The sequence below is a fragment of the Sturnira hondurensis genome, unplaced genomic scaffold (genome assembly GCF_014824575.4).
Source record: "Sturnira hondurensis isolate 20B ecotype Veracruz unplaced genomic scaffold, ASM1482457v3 Scaffold0009935, whole genome shotgun sequence".
Taxonomy (NCBI): Eukaryota; Metazoa; Chordata; class Mammalia; order Chiroptera; family Phyllostomidae; genus Sturnira; species Sturnira hondurensis.
Genome location: NW_028082566.1, coordinates 2,065,114 through 2,080,952, shown reverse-complemented (window position 1 = coordinate 2,080,952; position 15,839 = coordinate 2,065,114). Strand labels below are relative to the sequence as shown.

Below are 15,839 nucleotides of genomic sequence, written 5' to 3'. Positions count from 1 at the left end.
CAACTAATCGACATGCTCATATAGGTGCCCTAGTGATACATCATTCACTGCCTATCCACTACATCAGTGGTAGTCCACACAAACTGTAGCTGCCTCAGTTTACCCTGGTCTCAGAAACTTCTCTGGATTCTGCTCTGATGGTGGAGCTCCTTGCTGTCCTAGGTGTAGCCCGAGGAGCACAGGCATGACCTGGGAGCTTGTCGGATCTCCCACTCGAGACTTAGTAAACAAATGATTCATATGTCTATTACTCTGTCTAGTTTATTATGTATTAGTGACCTCTCCTCTTCTTTGAACTTAACAGTTTGTCATTCCTACTCTTTATTTTTACTTCAACCCAATGGACTATGTGCCATCTTCTCAAAATAGTACATTAAAAATGGGGTTTTATAAAAGGGATGCCATTCAAATAATCTCTATTTAATGTTCATTTTGTCTAGATCCCCCAATTATTGAAGGAAATATGGAGGCGGCAAAAGCAGTGGATTTAATCCCGTGGATGGAATATGAGTTTCGTGTGGTAGCAACCAACACGTTGGGTATAGGAGAGCCCAGTATACCATCAAACAAAATTAGAACAGATGGTGCTGGTACGTAGAAGGAACTTTTTAAAAATTTACAAGGCCTATAAACACAATGCTACTTTAATATGTAGCTGAAGATGTTTGGAAATAAATAATGGTCTGAGGTAAGTGATTCATCTCAACACTGTGTGTGTCTTTGGCACAGGTACTGTATTTTTCAGACCATAAGACACCCCTAGGTTTTAGAGGAAAAAATAGGAAAAAAGTTTTTGAAGGAAAAATGTGGTCAAATATTTAATAACATAAATAACATAATATTTCACCAATGTCAATGTAAACAGAACTCAACAGCAGTGTTAACAACCATTATTCCTCCCAAATTTGATGGGGGGAAGTGCATCTTACTGTCCAAAAAATATGGTATGTGTATTTTAAGTAAAGACAGTCAAAAACAATAAAAGGAAACATGAAGTTTAAAAATATTTTTATGTAATCAATGTAGAGGAAGAGGTAAATTGAAACTACTGCATATTCTACTAGTGACCTCTTAAATGAAATTGGTATTTAGAATATAAACTTTAATGTACATTGTGAATCTTAACCCAGCAGACTCTTGATTAAGAATGATGCAGAAGGTTCACAGTTTTGTGTGTTATAGTTTTGTGCACCTCTCAGGCCCATTTATAATTAAATGGGCACATGGATGGACGGTGTGGACTGGGAGGGTAGGGTGAGTGAGGAGAATGTGGCGAGGATGTCTCAGATCTGCACCATCAGGGAGTCACAGCAAGAGCACAGGGAGTCACGGCAAGAACATAGGGAGTCACAGCAACAACACAGGGAGTCATGGCAAGAACACAGGGAGTCAGAGCGAGAACACAGGAACACATGAGAAACAGCTCCACTGTGCTCCTGTGGTATTGGGAGTCACTCTAAATATCACAGCTCTACTTTGGCCATTCTTTCAATTTAGGTTCACTTTTTTTCAAGTGTTTTTTAAATATGAGCTCCATTTAAATGGCCTTCAGTACAAGAACTTCACTCTATTTTCTTTTCCCATCATTTTTAGGCAAAAATATTGTTCTGATTCTTAATAATAAGTTTTTTTATTATTTCATGTCTATGAAAAATAGAATATTTTGTAGGTTCTCTGAGTTTATTTTACTATGCCTTGCCAAAGTTTTATTTTCAGTGTTTATATGGGGAGATGGTTTTAAATAAATGATAGACTGCCATTAAAATTCTTTTCGGATATCTTACTATCACTTACCCACATTTCTTGCTACCCCAATTCCTTCACCTAACTTCTAAACTACTCTAATGTCTTTGTTTTTAAAACCAAATTATTCACAAGACTTCAATCAATAAACTATCTCTTAAAATGTTATCTAATTTCATATGATTTTTACCAGATTTTTAAAAATGATGACTCTGTAATAAAGGAAAAAAAGACTGATTTGCCCTGAGTGTTTTCAAACACATTTCAGTTAATCCTCATAATGTTTTGAACAAGGTATGACTCTCTGATGCTCATCGAAGAACAGTAGACTCAGATGCACCACCTGGTTTACCTGGCTTAACATTACTAATACAAGATTCAGAATTCAACTCTGGCAGGTGTGGCACTTCTCATTCACTGAGCTTTCCCTTTAAAGGCAGTTCTTTAAGCAAAACTCATAAAAATGCCTGCATTTATGAGCCTTTATTAAACTTCTAGCAGGAGCTTAGATTCCCTCCTTAACTGTGACACTGAATATGACTTACATACTATTTGGTGGTGGTTGTTGTTTTAGCACAACCATGGGGAGAAATAAACACACGTGCTCTTTTTCCCCAGCTCACAGAATCTGTTTATATTACACCCAGCTAATGTATACCCAGCAGAGCTGGGATTCACACCCACGGCTTTCTAATTCTAAAAACTTTACTGTGGAACCATGTTCTGGGAAGGCAGTGTGCAGTATCGAACAAAGCTCCAGGACACTGGTCCTTTGGTACAATCCTGGTGCCTTTATTTAGAAGCTCCGATTAGAGAGAGGCACACTATTTAACTTCTCTGTGTCTCAGCTTTCTCATCTCTAAATGGAAATTATCTTTAAGTGTATTTTATAATTAAAACATTGTAAGCAAAGCAGTTATTACTGCCTAGTATATAATTTTTCTTAAAAATTATTTGTTTTCCTGTTAATGCTTATTCTATACTTTAATACCCTTATAAAATATTGTGTACTCTGTAATTAATCAACACATTTGGCAATATACTTTTATTTTTATAAGCATTACAGAGGATCATATAATTTCATGTCATTTCAAATCATCTTATATATTTAATATAATAAAATTTAATTAACTTTCTCTTTATTTTTTTCCTGCTTTCAAAAGATTGGATGTGCATAAAATTAGACCCTTGCATTTTTCAGCCTTGCAAGAAAACAAAAATGCTTTCTAAGACAAGGGGATGTTTGTCTTGTCATGTACCATTGTAACAACTCTCTAAGAGATGCCAGCATATGTCACCTGGTTGTTGTTTGATGGAAAGGTTGCTCCTGCCTCATTATGCTGATTGAAAGACATGACATTATCTAACACAGCACATGCCCTTATCCATCCAATTACTAAATGTTAAGACCACAGTGCATAGTTGGGTATATTCTTTGGATTCAGACAAGTGCATTATAAAATGGATGGTCCCAAATGAAGAATTCAAAGATGCATTTGTGATTCATTAAAACCCATTTAATTTTGACTGTGTGAAAGAGATAGCAGAAGCTTCCTTCAAAGTAATGTGTCATCATAAGTCATACCTTCATAACTAACAGATCTCAGGTATAGTTGGTGAATTGATATCCCAGAACGATGCATCCATGTGTGATTTGACAGCTTTGTTGTTTATTTACCCAATCAACCTAAGAAGGAAACGAGCGAAATAATACAACACCAGAATCGACATTTTCATACTAATGATAGAGCTTTAATTTCATGTTTAGTGAAGCTATCTTGCTATTTCATTTCATTTCATTTTTTTTATTAAAGATTTTATTTATTTATCTTCAGAGAGGAAGGAGAGAGGGAGAGAAATATCAATGTATGGTTGCCTTTCATGTGTCCCCTGCTGGGAGTTGGCCTGCAGGGAACCAGCCTGTAACCCAGGCATGTGCCCTGGCTGGGAATCGAACCGCGATCCTCTGGTTCGCAGGCCCGCGCTCAATCCACTGAGCTACACCAGCCAGGGCTTCATTTCATTTCATTTTTGATTTTTAATATATATTTGATACAGGAGAGGAATAGTGATAGCATTTTATAATTAGTAAGGTATATATATTATATATATTATATATATGTTAGTTACTATTATTAGTAAAAAGTAGATTAAAAGAAGGAGAGTATAGACTTTTTATTTTTATTTATAATTTTATTTTGGGCGGGTAACATTTTCTTTTTTTTTACATTGTTGTTCAAGTACAGTTGTCTCCATTTTCCCACCACCACTTTCCCTGCCCGACCCACCCCTACCTCCCACCCTCGACCCTTCACCTCTTTGGCTTTGTCTTTGGGTCCTTTACACATCTTTCTTGATGACTCTTCCCCTTCTCCTTTTTAGGCCAGGAGGAGGCTGAGTTAAATGTGCAGCTTCTCTACATGTAAGCACTGTGGCTTAGGCGGGTGAAATCATTTGTTTTGCCTTTCCTGTTAAAAGGGGACAATGCGACTTCTCTTCATACAATTGACCCTTAAACAACACTGGATGTAAACTCACAGCTGTGTGAAAATCTGCATGTGAAATTTGACTTCCCACAAATTTATTACTAATAGCCTCTTACCAACTGGAAGCCTTACTTTACTGATAACATAAACAGTTGATTAACACATATTTTGTATATGGTATGCATCGCATACCGCACCCTTACAATAAAGTAAGGTACAGAAAACAAAATGTTGTTAAGAAAAATATGAGAAAATACAATTACAGTACTGCACTGTAGTTACCAACCAATACCATAAACTCATGTTGTCTGTTTACAAGATAAAAAGACTGTGCATTTAAATGTACCTGCTCAGCTCAAACCCATGTTGTTCAAGAGTCAACCATATGTATCTGAAACTGTTGATACAAGCATCCAATTAGGTGTGGTATGTAAAAATAATCTCCAAGTTCTAAATGAGCCTCTTATTAAGTTCAGCTTCATTCAGTGAGCAGACTTTCACAAATTAGGAATATCTGATGTTGAATTTAAGTTTGTCCTACCTACATAATTTCTACTAAATTAAAGAGAACATCTTCAGGACTGGAATCAGATTTCATTCATATTATTATCGTTAGTGCTGAACACAGCACAGTGTTCATAATTGGTTCTGAAAATTATTTGTAAAAGGAAAAAGGAACAAGAAGGGTGAGGTGACAATTCGGGCCGTTGAAAGTTAGCAGAAGGTGAAACGAGAAGCAGCAACCGAAGCAACAGTGCTGTTTGCTTGTGACGCTTTAGAAGAATTCATGACCAAATATGGTTTGCTTTGTTTGAAAGAAGGTTAACATCTGCATTAGATGTTTGTGTTTTTAATACGCTGAGAGGATTAATGTAGAAGTTGTCCTTTTAGTTAATTTAAACAATCTGTAATTAGTGTGAGTTCCTCACAGTGATTTTATTATGCATTATGATTATTTCAGATTGTAACATTCTTTCTTGTCTATGCAAACATTTCTCCCTATGACCTATTTTTAGATGACCATTTCATTGAGCAGTGAATAAACTTGCTCTACACATTTAAAGTTCCTGTTTGAAGGAGTTTAGGAGTACAAGTTGGTGGTTATAGAATAGTCACATAAACAACAGTTTAGGGAACATAGTCAATCATATGGTAATAGCTACGTGTGGGGCCAGGTGGGCACTGGAACTATCGGGGGGGAACACTGCAAAGCACATGAGTGTCCGACCACTGTGCTGCACACCTAAAACCAATACAGAATAATATGCAATGTGAACTGTAATTTAAAAAGAAAAACTATTAAAATAAATAAAATGTTAAGAAGAAAGAAAAATAGATATGAAATTATTATTTTTTTAATTTCTTGCTTGAGAATAAAGCCTAGATAAATAAACATCCTACAATTTCAGCCTAAAACGTTCTTAAGTCAATAATATTATTGCAAACTATCTTGCCCTCTCTTTCTGTCTATATCATTACATACTGTGGAGAAGAATATGGTAGATGACTTTGGAGTGTTAGCAGTCTGCTCACCATCCGACCAGGAGAACTTAAGAGTTAAAAATAATTATTTGTACTTGAATATACAAATATTATATAATATATTTGATTTATTGACACCCCTTCAGAAAGAACATACAAGAAAAATGGGGAAAAAAAGTGATGTAAGACTTTCTTGCTGTTGGTTTTCTAGACTCTAGAGCATTATTTACACAACAGTTTTGAATCTCTACAAAAATAAGGGCTTCCAGGAATGCAAGCTCGGCCCTACCACCACAGTCAATCTGATGACCGAGACGGGGACTAAGTGACTGACAGCGGGCAGTGTGTGCCATGTGGCTCCACTGCACAGAGGGATGCTTCACACCCAAGCAGGACAGCAAGAGGTTTCATCACACCACTCAGAACAGGAGGAAGTCTGAAACTCAGGGGGTAGGGAGAGGGGAGGGGGGAGAAGGGGGAAAGTTGGGAGAGCTGTAACAGCACAAACAATAATTAAAAAAAACATAAATTGTGTATTTCTGGAATTATCCATGTAATATTAGCACACCTCAGAGAGCCATGGGTAACTGAAAAGAGGAAAGTGAATGGATAATGAGAGACTATTATTGTACTTATAGTCAAATTATTGAAGCATTCAAATCTAAAAGTAAAATTGGCAACATTAGTTCCTTTTTATAGAAAAGAAAAGCCAGGGCGCAGGCTTGATTTTCTTTTAAAATATTCTTTAGAGCTATGAGTGAAATATAGAAGCCAGCTTAGAAACAACATCAGGGAATCATAACAAAGGACAAGTTAAAAAACATCACTATTTTTAACCTTTCACAGTAAAGTTATAAATATTGTTTATTCACGATTAATTCAGTAATTCTGTATTTTTCCTAAATATTATTTTAAATTCTTTCTTAATGATTTATTGTTAAGAGAAAGTCTAGTTTGCTCACCGCTAAACGCCCTGGAGCCTAAAGTTAAATAAGCCTCTTTGTGCCTGGGGTGATTTACTTCCCTGGAAGGAGTCGCTCTGGGGCCCAGACCTCCAGTTCCTGCAGGGCTGGAAGCAAATGCAGAGCACCCAGCCGCGCTCTCTCCGATGCACGTCAGATTTGCAGATTACGTGTCGGTTCCACCTTTGAGACAATGTCCCTTAGCTGCCATGACTACAACTGAACGTTGAAAACTAAATGCAGGGAATTAACAATTAATCCAAGGAAGATATAAAAACATTCTATTAGGGGATAGAGTTACCTGTATTTCTGTGCTTTTGCCTATCTTGCTTTAAGCATCATGAGCTCAATGGATAATTTTTGAAGAGAAAAAAATCAATCTTGAATTATTTATCTGAAGCATGTTAAAAGAGCCCAAAGTAGACATTTTAAAATGGAAAATATATTTTGTCTAATGTCATTATACTCCTTTGTTTAGCTCTCCTCTAAATAAAAAGGTTATTATTAGTTATAATGAAAAAGATTGTAGTGAAATGATTGGAAAATAATAACTTGTCCTGGTAAAAAAGATTTTATTCAACAAATTACAGTATAATAAATTTTTCTAGAGTTATTTTTGAGATAATTTGCCTAGGACCACCGTACTTGTAAACACAGTGAAACACAAAATTTGATTTATTCATTGATGATATAACACAGCATGTTCTTTGTTTCTCTAAAGCATGGGGAGTTTTAACTTCAGAATATGAATTATGGGGTTCAAAGAGTTTTCCAGGAGTTATTTTAATATCCCAGACTTCAATATGCATTTTATCTAAAGTGCTACAAGTAAATTATCTTTTAACATCTCTGTGAATTTCATTTCATTTCTCCCATTCATGTGGTGACCGTTACATGTTAAAATAAACTCTCTCCAACTTTAGATGAATTTGTCCATCAGAAAAGGAACTCATGATTAGAGTTTTATAAGTATAAAGAAAAAGACACATTTTGTTTATTTGTGTGCAATTAATGTGTATCTGTCACCAGAGAATTTGCATGGCTAATATTAGGAGAAGTTTTAAAGTGTCATCTTTGAATCACAATTATTTGTTAGGACCTGCAATTTAGTAAACAGAAGGCTTGGTTCGAGCACTTTAAGGAAGGTGTGACTATTTACAATTTGGGAGCGATTCGAACACTCAAAAGAGAACTGCGTTGCATTTCTTCTTAAAATGTTAGTGGACCTGAGAATGATGTCTCAGACAGGAGCCACATGATTTTGGGGAGGGGGGATGTATGTCTTCTGTCAAAACACAGACATCATCCATATCTCTGGGTAGCAGTCTCCCAATACCTCAAATTCAGGGACAGACTGAGCTTATTATCTGTATATCGCCGATTAGATGGAAATCCAATAAAACAGTGTACAGTAAGATACAATGCCCAAACTCAATATTATAGCACCTACTCTGAGGACTTTCAAGGAGAAAGAATAACTTGGAGGAAAAACAAAGGAGAGGCCATTCCATTTTGCAGTTAAAAGTAATTTTGTGATTTGGGGGAGACTGATTTCAGTGATATGAAGTGGAAAAGGGGTCATGGGTTGTTAAAAAGTGATTATGGAGTGAAGTACAAAAAGCAGTCATATATCTGTTCTTTGCAGTTCTGTGACGGGAGAGGGTGTGAGGGCTTAGAGACTGAGGAGAGAACAGTATGCCTTCTGTGGATGAAGAGACTGCAAAGAGTCTACGGCAGGGGGACTGAAACCTGGGGGGGGGGGGTTGTTGAAGAAGACGGTGGAATTGAGGAGAGTTGGCATCACTGAGGGCACCAGGTCCCAGGAGAGATTTTGGGATTGGAAGTGGGAGCATGAGGAACAATAGTACATTTTTAATATTTCCAGATATCTGGGAGTACATCATTTTATTACTGCACATGCACTGTATCTCAACCTGTATTTGTAGATTGAAGCAGAAAGCTAACACAAGGGTTAGTTGTTAGATGGTCCCAGCATTCAAAGGTAAGAAGTCTGAGATAATTTCCAACAAAGTATTCTACATCTAATCCTTCAAAATCATATTAAATGAAAGGACACAAAATTTTTTTAAGATGTGTAAAAAGGTACATTTTCTTTGCTGTCTTTTACTGAAATAAGCTGGCACATTTCCTATGGCTCCGAATCAGTCTTTATCTTGACAGTCAAATGGATTATTATAGCCACCGAGAGGCATTGTTATTATAATTGAGTGGCTCTCCTGTGCAGTTTGTCTTCCTCAGTGAAAGAAAAAAAATTACTGTTTCGGTGATGAATAAGAAATTGAACATCAGGAGAAAAATCACATAGCCTCTATATTTTGTTGTTTGTTTGTTTGTTTCAGCACCTAATGTGGCTCCTTCAGATGTAGGAGGCGGAGGAGGAAGCAACAGAGAGCTGACCATAACATGGGCGGTGAGTCTGGACAAGTTGTATCTGTAACAGGCTGCTTTACCTATACTTAATCTCAAAGCTGTTTTGTTTCCTGACAGAAACTGAAATAAAAGTGTAACCTAATCAATAAAACAAACAAGCAGGCAAAATAGAACGAGAGACACTGAAATAAAGAACAAACTGACAGTAACCAGAGGGGAGGGGGAAAGAGGATAATGGGGGAAAGTAGGGGAAGGGTCATCAAGGAACATGTGTAAAGGACACAGGGACAAAGGGGGAGTGGAGAGGATTGGGTGTGGGAGGTAGCGGCGGATGGGGCAGGGGGACAGTGGTGGGGAAAAATGGGGGCAAATACAACTGAACAATAACAAAATTAAATTTAAAAAAGATAATTCCCAAAGCACAAGCAAGAATAAATTACTAAAAGATTTTTTTTCTCTCAAATGCCTGTCAGATTTTACTGGCTTACTATGGCTCAGTGTGCAAAACCAGTTCCTTAATACTGGGGGATCTGTTGGCCAAAAAGATTAAATAAATTTTCAACTACAGAGATTTTTTTTTAATTCATCATGACCTAGTAACCCAACTGTAATTCATAACATTTTAACTGGACATTCCAAACTCCAAAGATTTGGTTAAAAAGCTTTTATATCAGCATGTATTTTTAATTAGAGATTGTTTCTCACTTGAGACTTCTTTTGATTACTAAATGTAATCAATCCTGACAGGTCAGACAGCAGTCACCCAAGGGTGTTGTTACAGAGGAATACAAAGCATTGCATTACATTTTTATGGTCCAAAGGGGAGTTCCACATCAGAGATTACAACGCCTGGTAAAAATGCATCTTCACTGGAATTTTGAAGTGGAAAGAGGTGCCGGGGATGGGAAGCCTGTGACAGCACAAACTTGAGAGACTTAGACACGTGACGTTTATCTAGCTAACACATTGTATGTAGCTCCAGGTATTCTTTAAGTATTTTCGGTGTTTAATCACTACAGATAGTCAAAGAACACAATGTAAGCTCTAAAGAAATTCCAAGATTGCACAAAAATTGGCAGATTTTATTCTTTACATAAATCAAATTGGTTTATATAATAGTAGATATTCAGCAAAAATTAACTTCACTCTGTGGAGTAATCATATTTTATACTTGGCACTTAAATCGTGTTTTTAAGTAAGATTTAGGGAAAAAATGACTTTCATTTGTCCAAATCTCAACTTATTTATATGTAAATTTTAGTTTCCATGTAATATACAAAATGAAGGTAATAGGAAAAGTAAAACACCTTACTGTTTTTGACAAGGCTTGATTTTCTTAAACTCTGTGCATATTAGCTTCATGATAATATGGAAAGTTTGTCCAAAAAATTCAGAATTAAATTCTGAATTGTTCTAAAAATTTGAAATAAAGTCTCTGGGAATAGAGCCCAAGAATCATTAATTTTTTAAAGCTCCATAGCTGATCTGATGTACTTCTGATTGCAAAAGTAAATGGAGAACTACCAATCAGAAAAAAAAAACCTGTTAAACTACTGCAGAAAGGTTAGGCTATCCCCTCTAATAACTTAAAATCACATTTGTGTACGTGCTTGTGAGCATACTCCAGGATCTCTACTGCTAACACGAACAACGTGGCTTGGAACGCTCAGGCCCGTTTACACGCACATCTTCTGAATAAATACAGTAAATTATTTTTTCCTTCCTATGATGATCTTAATAACATTTATTTTCCCTAGCTTACTTTATTATGAGAATACAATAAAAACATAAAATATGTATTAATCAAAAGTTTCTTCTTTGTAAAACTTCCCATCAACAGTAGACTATTAATTGTTAAGTTTGGGGGAAATCAAAAGTTACATGTAGGTTTTTGACTGAACCAGTAGTTCAGCGCCCCAAACCCCCATTTGTTCAAGGGTCAACTGTATACTGTACAACCAAGCACAACTCCTTCTACCCTTTGAACTTTATACAATTTAATATATTCCTGTATGTCTATTGAAGCAACTGTGTTGTATTTAATATATTTCCTTGAGATGCATCAAGTTGGATTTTCTGGTGAAAAAGTGTAATATATAATGTGCACATTTACTTGATTGGTTAAAGATGTCCAAGTGATTAGTATTCTCTAGAACTAGCATCACATAGTGTATAAATAATGAATTGCCAGCCCTAGCTGGTGTAGCTCAGTGGATTGAGCCCAGGCTGCAAACCAAAGGGTGGCCAGTTTGATTCCCAGTCAGGGCACATGCCTGGATTGCAGGCCAGGTGCCCAGTGGGGGCCACGTGAGAGGCAACCACACATTGATGTTTCTCTAACTCTCTCCCTCCTTTCCTCATCTAAAAATAAATAAAATCTTTAAAAAATGAATTGTCAGGGCTACCACTGACTTCTTTATTGGGCAATTGACATATGTTATAATAGGAAACTCTGAGAGAATAATGCAAAACAGGACACTTGTGTCAGTGTTGGAGTCAGACAGAGCCCCAAAGCCAGCCTCCTACAGACGACCACAGTGCTAGCCCTTCCTCCTTTTGCTTCCGTCTTTCATTCCCCAGACCAGTTTCTAGTATTTGATTACAAGAAAGATATTCTAGACTCCTGAATAACACTCATCATCATCTTTCAACTCTAAAATTCATTTATTCATTCATTGAATAGATATTACTTGAGGCCTTGTTCTAGGTACAGTAGAGAAGGGGTAATCAAAATGGACAAAAATTCTGCCCTCTTGAAACTTATATTTCAAATACTGTGTGATCTCACCTATCAGTGGAACCTAAACCATAAAACTAACAAGTGAGCAACATAGAACCAGAGACATGAAACTAAAGAAGAAACAGACAGCAACCAGAGGGCAGGGGGAAGGAGCATAATGGGGCAAAGAAGGGGAAGGGTTGTCACGGAACTTGTACCAAGGGCCCAGGGACAAAGACAGCATAGGGAGGGGCTGGAGGGAGGATCAAATGTGGGAGGTGGGAGTGGGGGGGAAGGGGAGAGTAGAGTGGCGGGGATGAGGACCACTGTAATTGAACAACAGTTACAAAGTTTATATAAGTTGTAAAAAAAAAAAGAACCTTATACCCTAGTAGTTAAGAGAGAAAACAAAGAAATAAGTAAAATAGATAGTGTATATGATGATAGAGTTAAAGAGAAAAAAATTGAGCCAATAGGTAGGATATGTAGTATTTCAGAAAGTGTGGAAATGGCTGATGCTGTGGCCAGGGGAAACATCCAGGAGGTGATTTCACCTCCAGAAAGCGAGGGAGGGGGCCTTCTGATGCATGTGAGAGTGTCCTAGGTAAAAGCAGGAGGAACTGGAAGTACAAAGGCCCAGAGTGGGATTCCCCCATCCCGACCAAGTGATGTTTCCTGAAGAGCAGATGGGATAAGAAAGGTCATCACATGTCCGAGCATGTTTTCCCTGCAATTTTCCGGCAACACCAGTGTCAACTAACTGTATATTTTTACAGAGAACATGCTTCCATGCGTATTGTCATTATTATTATTATTGGCACAAGATTTTTCCTCCTGTTAAATGCATTGCTTAAACCTTATTTTATATTTCATTTCTATTTAGCCTTTGTCAAGAGAATACCACTACGGCAACAATTTTGGTTACATAGTAGCATTTAAACCATTTGATGGGGACGAGTGGAAAAAAGTCACAGTCACTAATCCAGATATTGGTCGATATGTCCACAAAGATGAGAGCATGCGACCTTCTACTGCATTCCAAGTCAAAGTGAAGGCGTTCAACAACAAAGGCGATGGGCCATACAGCCTCGTCGCGGTCATTACTTCCGCAGAAGACGGTAGGTAACAAGAAGACCTTACTGTCATGACGAGGGAGGAAAAACCTAGTTCTCTGGTAGGCATTTCATTGCTGTCAATTTGGGGCCTTACTTACTAAGATCTTTTCATAATAATTTGCATTTAATAAATTAGTATTATTTTGAGGCAGATTAAAATAGCAATCTCTCCCTCAATGATAAGAATGATGCCAGGGACTTTTCCTTTGAAAATCATATCCATGGTATGTGGGATGTCTCTACTGAGATAGTCAGTTTGGACCTCTGTTCCTGGCCCTTGATTCTAATTTCGTAATCAGGAATTCTTCATACTTGATTGGAACTTCAGTATGTCTGTGTGTCCATGAATTTCCTACTGAGAAATTTCTTAACGATTTTTGGTAAAACTTCCCCCTTTTAACCTAATTTGTATTATTGTAACATTTATGTAAATTTTTGTCATTACAACACAGTGTTGGAGTTTTATTAAAGCGAATCTAGGCGTAATTCTATATTAAAAGAGTCAGAGACCCCATTAAATTTTTTCTTAAGTAGGGAAAAATTTAGAAAGCTATGAAGGGAAAAAAATACAAATTTTGGCTCTAAATGTGTTTTAGAAACTTTACTAGAACTGAGTTTGCCCTTAGAAGACTTTATACCTCTATATAAATAATACATAGTTTTAAATTAAATATAATTACATTGATCCCTATGGTTTTTATATAAGCTACAATGTTTTTAAATATTATTTGTTTTTCTATTATCTCTGTACATTCTTATTTTATCTCTGCACTCATGCACCATGTAAATAATTAATGGCTAGAAAAGCAAACAGAGATGTCATTGCCTTCTGACCTAATACTGTCCTTGGCCAAGATTCTCTGTGCTCATCTGTGAGGGGTACAGATGGAAGAGTTTGAAAACTTAAAATGAGGGGATCTGTGCTTCTGATCTCTTAGAGGAAACATATTTATCTATTAGTTTACTGAGCATTATTTTTACTCCAAAATAATCATTTTGCTATCCCTAGAACTCACATGTGCTCTTCAGTCAGAGTTATGAGCTATCATGTTTGTTAAAAATTAATATCTACTCAAATCATCTCATGATCTTTACTTTCAACACAAACATAAAAGGCAACCTTCCATGTGCATGTATGTGTATATAAGTTAGTTAACTAAAGACAGAAAAAAACAGAAAAGCAGACATTATTTAAGTTTATAATCAATTAAGGAATTTTTTTAAAAAGATTTTATTTATGTATTTTTAGAGTGAGGGGAAGGGAAGGAGAGAGGGAGAGAAATATCAATGTGTAGTTGCACTCGCATGCCCCCAACTGGGGACCAGACCTGCCACCCAGGCATGTGCCCTGACTGGGAATCAAAACCATGACTGACCCCTGTGGTTCACAGGTCCACACTCAATCTACTGAGCTACACCAGCCAGGGCCAATTCAGGACTTTTTAGTCCCAAATAATAACTGAACTTTCTCTATGCTTATTCTGATTCAGCAGAATTATAATGGCTCAGTGTTAATAATTTAAAGTTATCTTCTCACCGAACAGCAAATTTTTTGTTGCTTTATTTGTTGTTAATCAGGCAACAACCCAACTTTTAATTCCTGCAGTCATGGCCTTTTATATTAAAATATATTTATTTCCTAAATGTTCCATGAGTCTTATAAAACCCAAATGTGCCAAAGCCTGTGTGTTCATCCTTTCTTTTACTACAAGAAACCAATCATACTGCTGCATGTTTACCCTCATTTGGAAAGGCAACAGTGTTCCTCCGCAGGACATTTTTAACATGAAAGAGAATTATGGTTTGTTAATAAAAAACAATAAAAATTGATCACCCCTGCTTAAATTTCTTAGTTTCTTTGTGTAAGTTTCATAAGTGATGTAGATTACTTTTTTCCATGGAACAGAGGCCGTTTTGATACATATTTGACTTGATGCCCAGATAACAGATTAGACTTATAAAAGTTTTCCTGAGTCCAAGAAGTGGTGGCTGTCAAACCTGTTTCAAAGGTTCTTAAAAATAAAATAAAACAGTTTTAGCCTGAACGTAAACGAAAAAGTGGGCAGTGTTGCTATGTGTCTTTAGCTCATAAAAAGAAAGTAGGAGAAAATTGAAAATTACATTTAATGAATAATTTTCTATTATAAACACCAAATTTCCTATTTTTGATCATGTAGAGTTGATAAGCTAATATAATAAATTTTTTTTGCATCCACAGGCTTTCTTAGGTAGATTGGTTGGAAGAAATGAACAAATAGTGTTCTTGCGCACATGTATCAGAGAGATCCATGAAGCTTTTCATTTTCTATTCCGTGTGTGCATGTGTATATTAAGATTCACATGTATGAATATGTGTGTACATATCACCAATCATCATAAAATAAATATTAAAAAATAGAGAAAAAGGTACTAAAATTATTGGACTTATTTTTTAAATATCAAAATTATTTCGAATATTTAAATATAATTTCAATTCATCCATACCAAAAATGGTGGTGTTTGAAGTTCATGTTCTAGGCATCTTATATATGAATATTATGTGTTCATCGAATTTCAGCTCCCAGTGAAGCCCCAACAGGAGTAGGTGTGAAAGTGTTATCATCTTCTGAGATATCTGTTCACTGGGAACACGTTGTGGAAAAAATAGTGGAAAGCTATCAAGTAAGTTCAGTTTTTATTAAGTTAAATCTATCTGTTGGTAAATGTATTAGCATGTTGCATCCTTCCATGTTTTGTCTCCCTCTGACGTATATGGCAGCCAACACGATACATCCTGTGGGGCATTTATAAGCATTTTTTAAGAGTAAAGCAGAGATCCCTGACTGGCTTACCCAGGAGAGATGTAGAGTCCTACAGGTTGAGGAACTATAGGCCAAAATCAAAACTCAGGTAATAGTGCTTATGGTTAAGCAAGATCTTTTGAGACAAAAATTCTCAGAAA

At 36.3% G+C, this 15,839-nt stretch overlaps 1 protein-coding gene across 2 annotated transcripts in view; it reads left to right on the top strand.

The window, feature by feature from the left end:
* Positions 1 to 15,839, top strand: part of CNTN1 (contactin 1) — a 309,382-nt gene that overhangs the window by 252,949 nt on the left and 40,594 nt on the right. For both annotated transcript variants that reach the window (XM_037058153.1, XM_037058154.1), the window contains 4 exons: positions 441 to 590; positions 9,034 to 9,104; positions 12,667 to 12,901; positions 15,456 to 15,559. In XM_037058153.1, coding sequence (XP_036914048.1) covers positions 441 to 590; positions 9,034 to 9,104; positions 12,667 to 12,901; positions 15,456 to 15,559 — 560 coding nt within the window. The remainder of the gene's footprint in view (positions 1 to 440; positions 591 to 9,033; positions 9,105 to 12,666; positions 12,902 to 15,455; positions 15,560 to 15,839) is intronic.